Below are 10,178 nucleotides of genomic sequence, written 5' to 3' on the forward strand. Positions count from 1 at the left end.
TGTTGGTGAAGGAACAACCAACTCAAAAGGTTTAGTATCAATATAACTTCTTTCAAGCAACTATGCTATACCACATACTTTTCATTTAGTAACATCAAATTTTCCTATTCCATGTGATGGAATCATAGGCGTAGATTTTATGAAAAAAAACAATTGTCAAATAGATTTAAAACCAGAAAACGATTGGCTCATACTGAGACCAGATAACCTCTATAATCCGATACATATTCCAATAAATCATACACTAGAAAATAATTTGACAATTCTACAGCAAGATCCGAAGTAGTCCGAAAAATTGCTATAAATTCAGCAACCAGGTATATATTAATACCAAACCAAGAAATCCAAAATGGAGTATTCATTAGAAATTCCATTGGAGATTCTCAAAACACTTTTGTCCGAATTTTGAATACAACTAATAAAACTGCAATCATTCAATTAAATACACCGAAAGTTGAACCATTAGATGATTACGACATAGTTAAATATAGTAAAAATGTAAACAAAGAAGAAATTATAGAGGAATTGAACAAAAATTTTTCACCTCAGTTCAAGGAAATTCTTAACGAATTATGCACAAAATACACAGATATATTCGGAAAAGAATCCGAATCAATATCAACTAATAATTTCTACAAACAAAAAATAAGAATGAAAGATGATGAACCTGTATACATAAAGAATTATAGAACTCCCCACAGTCAAAAAGACGAAGTAGAAAAACAAGTAGACAAATTAATTAAAGACAAAATAGTAGAACCTTCAGTTTCTGAGTACAACAGTCCATTACTAATCGTCCCGAAAAAATCATTACCAAATTGTGACACTAAAAGATGGCGTTTAGTAATTGATTACCGCCAAATTAACAAAAAAATGTTATCAGATAAATTTCCACTACCAAGAATAGACGATATTCTTGACCAATTAGGTAGAGCTAAATACTTTTCATGTTTAGATCTTATGTCAGGACTTCATCAAATAGAACTCGAAGAAACGTCTAGAAATATAACATCTTTCTCCACGAGCAAGGGCTCCTATCGCTTCACGCGATTACCTTATGGTTTAAAAATAGCGCCAAATTCATTCCAAAGAATGATGACAATTGCATTTTCAGGTATCGAACCTTCACAGGCATTCTTGTATATGGATGACCTAACTGTCATCGGTTGTTCAGAAAAACATATGATTAAAAATCTTACAAACGTTTTTGACTTATGTAGGAAGCACAACCTTAAATTGCACCCAGAAAAGTGCACATTTTTCAGACACGAAGTGACCTTCCTTGGACACAAGTGTACTGACAAAGGTATTTTGCCAGATAATAAAAAATACGATGTAATAAAAAAATACCCAGTCCCAACGGACGCAGACAGCGTTAGAAGATTCGTTGCATTTTGCAATTACTACAGACGTTTTATTAAAAATTTTTCCGATTACTCACGACACTTAACTAGATTATGTAAAAAGAATGTTAAATTCGAATGGACAGATGAATGTCAAAACGCATTCGAATACCTTAAAATTCAATTGATGAAACCTACACTTCTACAATACCCAGATCTTAATAAAGAATTTTGTATAACAACAGATGCAAGCAAACAAGCGTGTGGAGCTGTTCTTACTAAAGATTACAATAACACACAGTTACCAGTAGCCTATGCATCAAGATCATTTACAAAAGGACAAAGCAACAAAAATACAACTGAACAGGAATTAGCAGCTATCCACTGGGCGATAATTCATTTTAGACCATACATTTATGGAAGACATTTCACAGTCAAGACAGACCATAGGCCATTAACCTACTTATTTTCGATGACAAACCCGAGCTCAAAACTGACGCGAATGAGATTAGACTTAGAAGAATATGATTTTACTGTGGAATATCTTAAGGGAAAAGACAATCATATAGCCGACGCGCTTTCAAGAATAACCATAACGGACTTAAAGAATATTCAAACGAATAATAAAATTCTGACAGTCACTACCAGAAACCAAAGTAAACAGAAAAATTCCTGCGCAGGAAAAGAAAAAGAAAAAATAGATTTGCCTAGGCAAACTCTAAATAAAGCTTCTCAGCCCAACGTATACGAAGTCATTGTAAATGACGAGGTACGAAAAGTAGTGACCTTGCGAATAACAGATTCACTATGTTTACTTAAGCATGGAAAAAAAGTTATAGCAAGAATTGATGTTAGCGATATGTACACCAATGGAATTCTCGACTTAGGTCAGTTCTTTCAAAGGCTTGAAAAAGAAGCCGGTATACTTAATATCAGCAAACTCAAAGTGGCACCGAGCGAAAAGATCTTTGACACTGAATCAATAGAATCTTTTAAAATAATGGGCAATAAAACATTACAATCTCTAAGAGTAGCGCTACTCAAGCCGGTGACCCTATTATCAAATAATGATAAAGAGAAAGAAGCATTACTGTTTACATTCCATGACGATCCAATTCAAGGAGGTCATACAGGCATAGCTAGAACATTAGCAAAGATAAAAAGGCATTATTATTGGAAAAATATGACCCGATTTATAACAAATTATATAAGAAAATGCCCAAAATGCCAAAAATCCAAAACAACCAAACATACAAAAACACCATTGACTATAACTAAAACGCCACAAATGGCTTTTGACAGGGTAATTGTGGATACGATCGGTCCACTACCTAAATCTGAACAAGGAAACGAATATGCAGTAACCCTAATCTGCCATTTAACTAAATACCTTGTGGCAATACCAATCCAAAACAAAAGTGCAAAAACAGTAGCAAAAGCTATATTCGAAGATTTTATTCTAACCTACGGTCCAATGAAGACGTTCATAACGGACATGGGAACAGAATATAAAAATTCGATAATTGAAGAGTTATGTAAAAATTTAAATATAAAAAACATAACTTCTACCGCACACCATCACCAAACTGTAGGAACCGTGGAGCGAAGCCACAGAACATTTAATGAGTTCATCCGCTCATACATCTCAGTTGATAAAACAGATTGGGATGTATGGCTCCAGTACTTCGTATATTGTTTTAACACAACACCATCTATGGCACATGACTACTGTCCATATGAGTTAATTTTTGGTAAAACTCCAAATTTACCTCAACATTTTAATAGCATAGATAAAATAAAACCTCTATATAATGTGGATGACTACGCAAAAGAATCTAAGCTTAGACTAGAAAAAGCATTTAAGAGAGCTAGATTAATGCTAGAATCTCATAAAAAGAAACAAAAAATTAGATATGACAAAAATACCTTAGATTTTGATTTAAAAATAGGAGATCAGGTTTTATTGAAAAATGAAACAGGGCATAAGCTAGGACTTCAAATATACTGGACCTTATAAGGTTGAAAATATAGAAGAAAATGATAACATCGTAATTTCAAATAACAAAAATAAAAAACAAACAGTACATAAGGATAGATTAAAAATTTTAATTTCATAATCACTTTAATTCTCTTATAAATATATCTCGTATAGCCATACATAAATTAAGAACCATAATTATAATGGAAATATAAAACAAAAAAAAAAATACTTAAATATATAATACTTATTGATTCGAAAAAAAAAAAATAAATTAAATAAATAACAAAAAAAAAAATATATATATATATATATATTATTATAAAACAAGATGTTCATTTATATTTCATACACATATAGTAAGAAAATAACTTCATAGAATTACGTTATTTTTTAAAAGGAGGGAGATGTAGTATGCATGTATCATTGTAGCGAGTACCCACTGTACCGACACCAACATTGTGTTACAGTGTACTTAAACAAATACAAAAGTGCCGGTCGCTAAACTTTTGCGGCCAGCCGAAATATGAATGCGCCTCAGAGCCCAACTTATGGGAAGTGCTAGTGTCAGCATATTCCCATGGCCTGAGTGCAGACACATACAAAGCATGCATGTACAACTCCTCTCGCGCTCTCAGTGCTACCAGCACAAATACAATTGAGAGCATATACTTCAATATATATGACGGCCGCTGCCAATGTTTGCAGGCAGCGCAGCCGCAAATAGCTAGCTGTAATTCATTCATATTTTGACCATTGCTAAATAAAGATATGTTCATGGCAATCGTAACAAATGACAATTCTTTTAATGAAAATATAATGGCTAATACAACAGCTCCCTCGATGCTCCCACGACGCTGTTAACTCCGTTGAGTTTCTACAGCGGTGGTCATCCTCCTCGTAGCAACTTGAATCTCCCGCGCCGATATTTTCCTGACTCCACTGGGATCCCCAGCTCGCTACTCATTGCTGCGTTCTACTCCTTTTACTGGTTCCTCCGCCTGGTCACACCATTCGTGCGTGATCGATGTTTATTCGTTTATCGATTCCGACGGTGCGGCGTTGCCACCTGCTCGTTGCGATATTTCCACCTTGGGCCGATATTACCATTTGACGTGTACCCATCGATCGCACTTTCATCTAATGCCGATCGATCGCCTATCGAGGCGCCCCCTTCCCTGGCTCGTGGTGATTTTGCAATTTTTATAGGTAAGTTTCTTTTGCATTTCCTTTACTCCTCATCTCATCCTTCTCTCTCCTTTCGTCCTCTCTCGCCCTTCACTCGTCCTCTATCGGCTGCACCAGACTCCATATTGGCAGCTCTCGAGAGCGGGTGCGGAGAGGACTTCGCATTCACTTTGCAATCGGGACAGCAGGTAAGTAATTGACGTTCATTTCTTCTTCCTGTACTAAGACCATTTGACTTACAGGTTGCTGGAGTGGCCCATGCATGCCCCGTTCTTCTTCCAGCCACCCCCAATCAAACTCTTGGCCCCGTACCCCCTTCTCTTGCTACTTGGGAAACCATTGTGTTTTTTTTTGTGTTTCTTTATTGTGTGAATACCCGGATGCCCGCGACTCCGAGCCTCACCCGGTACCTCCTTCCGCCGTCGTTGACCAGGACGCAACGCCTGCCGCCCTTCCGCCGTGCCGTCGCGACCGCGGGTGCCTCCTCAATCCCCTCCGGCCACTCGCTCCTGGCAACCTCGCGCCAACCGCCTTCTTACGGGGCCGACACTTGCCGCATGAACTGCGGCCGCGGGCGCGTCGATCCGGGCGTCGAAACTTGCCGCTGAAACGGAGGTCTTTGGGTGGCCGGTGGCTCGGGCCACACCCACGGTCCCTTCTCCAGCGACTCTGCCTCCCCCGTCGTTGCCGTCGTCGCCGGTGTTGGCGGGCCCGTGCTTGGTGTCGGCGGGACCCACGCATCCTGTCGGCTTCTTGTCCGGGGGTCCCGAGGGTTGACCTTGGGTACCCCCTCCTCCCATATCCTGGGCTCCTCCTTCGTCGGTCCTGCCGCGGGCCCCTCGGGCCACGTCCATACCAGCGTCTGCTGCCGCCAACGCACGCCCTCGGCCACGAACGCCCGTGTGCTCTGGCTCACGTGCGCGTCCGGCACCTCCGTCCGCACCACCGACGGCTCCTCCGCCCGTGCCTGGTGGACTTCCTCCTTCTGTGGTTGTGGCATCGGCTGCGCGGTCGCCTCTTCGCTCGGCGTGTGCTCCTCCGGCCGCTGTGGCTCGATATATCGTGGTGTGGGTGGCCGGACCGGCCTCCATGGCGGCGTGGCCAACGGTGCTCCACCGTCGCCGTCTCGAGCGCCGTCCGTGAGCCACTCCCCCTCGTAGCGGGGAGTGGGTGGTACCTCGGGCAACCACCGCGGAGGGGATGGCGCGCGTGGCTCGTCCTCGTCCTCGTTCCTCGGACTGGGCTCCTCGGCCGCGTATCTGGGGGTGAGTGGCACCTCCCACGCGTCCTCCACCGGTGCCTCCCACAGCCGTCGCTCTTCTTCCTCCGCCTCTCGCAAGCGGGCATGCCACCGCGCCGCCGCCGCCTCGTGGTCCTGCCGCAGCCGCGCCTGCCATCTCGCCTCCTCCTCGGTCGACCGCTGCTGCTCCTCGTCCGACGGCTCCCGGTCTCGGAACCGTTTCCGAGTCTCTTTGGTGGCCCGACAGACCTCCTCCGAGTGGCTCCTCGGGAGTTCCGCTCCTCCGATGTCCGTCGTCCCGCGCGGTATCCGACCGCCCGCCGCCGCCTTCCGGAGTCGCCACTCTCTCTCCTCGACGGCGGGATCGCCGACCACCTCCACGTCGCTGTCGGAGCTCACCGCGGGTTCTGGTGCGGAGTCTTCGTCGCGGGTCCGCTTCAGGGCCCGCCGCGGAGCTCGGGTAGGCCGGGTCTCCGACCATCCTTGCCGCCATCCTCCTGCGTGCTTCGGCTCTGGTGACGTGTGTGCTCATTTTGATGTTCTGATTTTTAGTGCTCGCCCGTCGCCAGGCTCCCCATACATGAAACCTCGGTTGCGCGCCTTCCTTTTGCTCGATACCGTTATGTCCTTTCTTTGGGGAGCTCGCTCTCTTACGGTACAGCTCTCTTTGCTGTACCGTCTTCCCCCTTTCTTCGTAAGCCACAAGTTGTACTCCCTCAGATCACCGTGGCACTCTGGATGCTGCGGTTCGTTGTACTTCCCGGTTCCGTAACCAAATTGCTTGAGACCCTACCTTGATCACCCTTGGTGAGTACTCTTGGAAGTTGTCCTTGGGCCTACACCTTGCTTCGGGGCGTTCCTGGTTGGTATCCTTGGTGTCCCTGGGGCATTATTGGGGTATCCTTGAGGTGTCTTTCGAGTACTATTGGGGTCTCATTGGGTATCCTTGGGGTATCGTTGGGCTATCCCTAGGGTATCCTTCGGGTGTCCTTTGGGTACACTTAGAGGTATGGTTGTTGGAATATCCTTGGTGACGTGATGTGCTTTCGCTAACGTTGTTGTCGACCTTGTCCGTGTCCTTCCCGCATGGCCTAACCACGGATGACTCTGGCAACTGCCCGACGCTGAATCCTGTTGCCATTGCGGGTGGATCCCTATACGTTACCCGTATCCTTGTGATGTTTTGTAAGTGTCCCCTTCCGCCTGGCGTAATCGCGGATGACTCTGGCAACTGCCCGACGCTGAATCCTGTTGCCTTGCGGGTGGATCCCTATATGTTATCCGTATCCTTGTGCTGGTTTGTAAATGTCCCTTCCGCCTGGCGTAATCGCGGATGACTCTGGCAACTGCCCGACGCTGAATCCTGCTGCCTTGCGGTTGGATCCCTATATGTTACCCGTATCCTTGTGCTGTTTTGTAAGTGTCCCTTCCGCCTGGCGTGATCGCGGATGACTCTGGCAACTGCCCGACGCTGAATCCTGCTGCCTTGCGGTTGGATCCCTATATGTTACCGGTATCCTTGTGCTGTTTTGTAAGTGTCCCTTCCGCCTGGCGTGATCGCCCCACGTTGGGCGCCAGATGTAACGAACTGATTTTGTATGTCTGCTCGCTACGAGACTCGTGCGGCTAGCTCAGAAGATTGTGTGTTCGTCCCACCAAATTTATATGACGTGACTGCCCCGTAGATCAGTGAGAAAACAAAAGGTTCAAATGGCAACAGTGGGATTTATTCTCGTGGTACAGCGGGTGTGTGGCTATGCTGGCTTCTATATCTCCTTGCTCTGGTTCCGCCGGCTGCTGGTGCTCCTCCTTCTGGCTTGTCGACGCGTTGACTCGGCTTCCGCTTGGCTCCTGGGTCTCGGGACGCTCGTAGTGGCCGCCTCTGCTCACTCGCCGACGCGCTGCCTCGGGTCGCTTGTTGCGCCTTAGACTCGCAGGGAGTTCGGCCTTGTGGGCTTAGGGAAGAGTCACCGTTCTCAGACTAGGGTGAACAAGCCTTGCTCTCCAGGCCGACGCCTTTCGAGGCAATACCTGTCCCTTGCTCTGTCCCGGACGGTCCCGCTAGGTTCTTGCTCAGATCGCGCTGACAGTCCAGGCTGTCGCCAGGAGGCTGCCTAGCAGTTCACTTTGCTTTACGCCTAGCGCAGACGAACGTTCCACCCGACTTCACCCTACTGCTTATCGTCCGTGACGCGCCTGCGCTCCCCAATGAGCTCCGCGCGGCGATGTTAACGTGGCTACCGGAAAATATCTGCTGGCGTCGATGCCAATGTCTTCTGCGTTGTCTCCTGACCAGTAGTTTGTCGTTCTGGCACTCGGGGAGTTGGGCGGTTGCTGTTCAGGAACTTCGCCGGTAATCGTAGGGCTCTCCAGGCGCTCGCCTCTTGAAACCGCAAATCGATCTACCGCTCGTCCGTCACGCCAGGTCCAGCTTGGTCGGGCAAGGTACGCTGGGTCTCAGACAACTTTCCTCCCCAAGCTGACGGTTCCTCGTCGTAGGACTCTTCCGCTTGTCTCTGACAGACCCGCCGGGCGACTCGCCAGGGTGTGGTCGTGACAAAGTTGGAAAACGAACGCCTTGAGCCGTGTGATGCCTTCCGGAACTCAGCCACTTGTGTCTCAATTCGGAGATTCCTGATGTCCCAATCCCGAACGTCTCGACGTGGCGATCTTGCTCCTTGTGTGCTTCCCACGGCGCTGCTTCCGACGACTCGCTTGGTTGTAGCTCCCTCGTAGATTACTTGTTTGACTGATTGTTCACTTTGCTATCTGAGTGATCTTGACGGTTTGACTCCTTGTGATCGACTGATCCAGCTGCCAGCGCTCTGCGGCCTTATATAGGGCCTCAGGGAACCGTTATTTCCCTTTTGCGCACGGCACGCTGGATCTCTCCACTCCGGGTCCAAAGTCCGTGCCTCCCGGTTGACCCACTTGTCCTTCACGTACCGCTCCAAACCGATGCTCTGCCCACAGCTGCCGTCCCGCTGAGTCCCATGATGTTTGTGGCACAGCTGTGTGCCACTCCACTGCCGAGATGTGGCACTTCTTCTCCCGGTCCAAAGTTCACGGGAGAGTCCAAAGTCCGGTGCAGTTCCGTTATCCGCCTTTGCACACGGCACTTTTGCTCTGCCCGCCAAGTCTCCATTCTCTCATTCTCCGCTCCTTGGTCACCAATCTCTCTCGCTCTCCTTCATTGGTCTGCAAACTCTCTCGACCTCCATCCTTGGTCTCCAACCTCTCTCGCTCTCCATCAAAGTCTCCAAACTCTCTTCGCCGCGCCGTTACTACGCGAATTCGCCGCGTATCTGGTAAGCGGCCGGCCCTCTGCTACTGCTTCTATTTGTGGGGAGTTATTCAACTCCTCACAGTGGGTACCCCAGGTTATGTGATTTTGGGGTATATTGTGGTATTTCTTGTAACTCTTGTGTTTCTATTGTTGGGTCGTCACATTTTGTGTTATTGTATTTTATAAGTATTCTTTTAGGTATTTCCTTAAATTTATAAAGTAGGTACAGTGATACACTTAATATTAAGAGACCCAGTGTTACAATTACAATTATTTTGTAAATCTGGTTTTCTTTATTTTGTTCAAAAAATATTTCTTTTGCTTGGATGTATGATATTGGGTCTAATTTGGTGACATTATTTCTTGTGTATATGCTTTGTGTGTAGTCAGAATTATAATTGCTTATGGATAAATCGTTAATTGCAATTGAGCAATTGTGTATTTTGATCTTATTGTTTCCTTCAATTACAATTTCATTTTTAATACAATTTTGATTTAGTATAGTTTTTGACAAATTCCATGTAACTAAATAAAGAATATTAAAACTACCAAAAGATGCGTTCTCACTACATGGCGACCGTGACTTTGGTCCGAAAGAATCTGGACCTGGATATGGACCTCACAGAATAAGAAGACAACAGCAACAAACAGAAACAACGGCAACAACGACAGCATACACTACAATAACAAGAACAAAAAGAAGAAACGCAGTGAGTAGAGTGTGATGTGTGCCAAACGAAGTGGCGTGGTAAGAAGATTAAAAGCCAGAAATGCTGAACTACTGAAGCTGCTCAACAGCGGCAATGCAATAAGTTGGAACAACTCGGTAAAAATACAAGCCGAAGTAGAACACTTAAGAAATTTGCTAACAGTACGTAAAAATCAGACCACATCCCCACACACATCCACGTACCCTGTAATCCCAAATATTGCCAAAATTATAAACACATTGCCTCCTCCAGAAAAAGTTTCCATTCCAAAGCTGAAGAAGACGTGCTCGGATGACTGCGAGAGACCACTGTACTCCCCCCATTGCGAGTACACCTGTGCAGCCAGCACCGGTGCCCCACCATAGAAGACAGCCTGTGCAGCCAGCACTGGTACCGTCGGGCGCATCAAGCCAGACCAAGGAAGAGTGAACCG

General features: G+C 46.1%; 1 protein-coding gene across 1 annotated transcript; it reads right to left on the reverse strand.

Annotated features, from left to right (window-relative positions):
* Positions 1–4,994: 4,994 nt before the first annotated feature.
* On the reverse strand, positions 4,995–5,600 carry LOC119562348 (collagen alpha-2(I) chain-like). The gene has a single exon (XM_037875511.1). The coding sequence runs from the start codon at positions 5,598–5,600 to the stop codon at positions 4,995–4,997; it is 606 nt and encodes a 201-aa protein (XP_037731439.1).
* Positions 5,601–10,178: the final 4,578 nt, after the last annotated feature.

This window comes from Drosophila subpulchrella, unplaced genomic scaffold, assembly GCF_014743375.2.
Source record: "Drosophila subpulchrella strain 33 F10 #4 breed RU33 unplaced genomic scaffold, RU_Dsub_v1.1 Primary Assembly Seq422, whole genome shotgun sequence".
Taxonomy (NCBI): domain Eukaryota; kingdom Metazoa; phylum Arthropoda; class Insecta; order Diptera; family Drosophilidae; genus Drosophila; species Drosophila subpulchrella.

Coding starts and splice junctions, on each gene's coding strand:
- LOC119562348 (XM_037875511.1), bottom strand. CDS start 5,600: ATGGAGGCCGGTCCGGCCACCCACACCACGATATATCGAGCCACAGCG.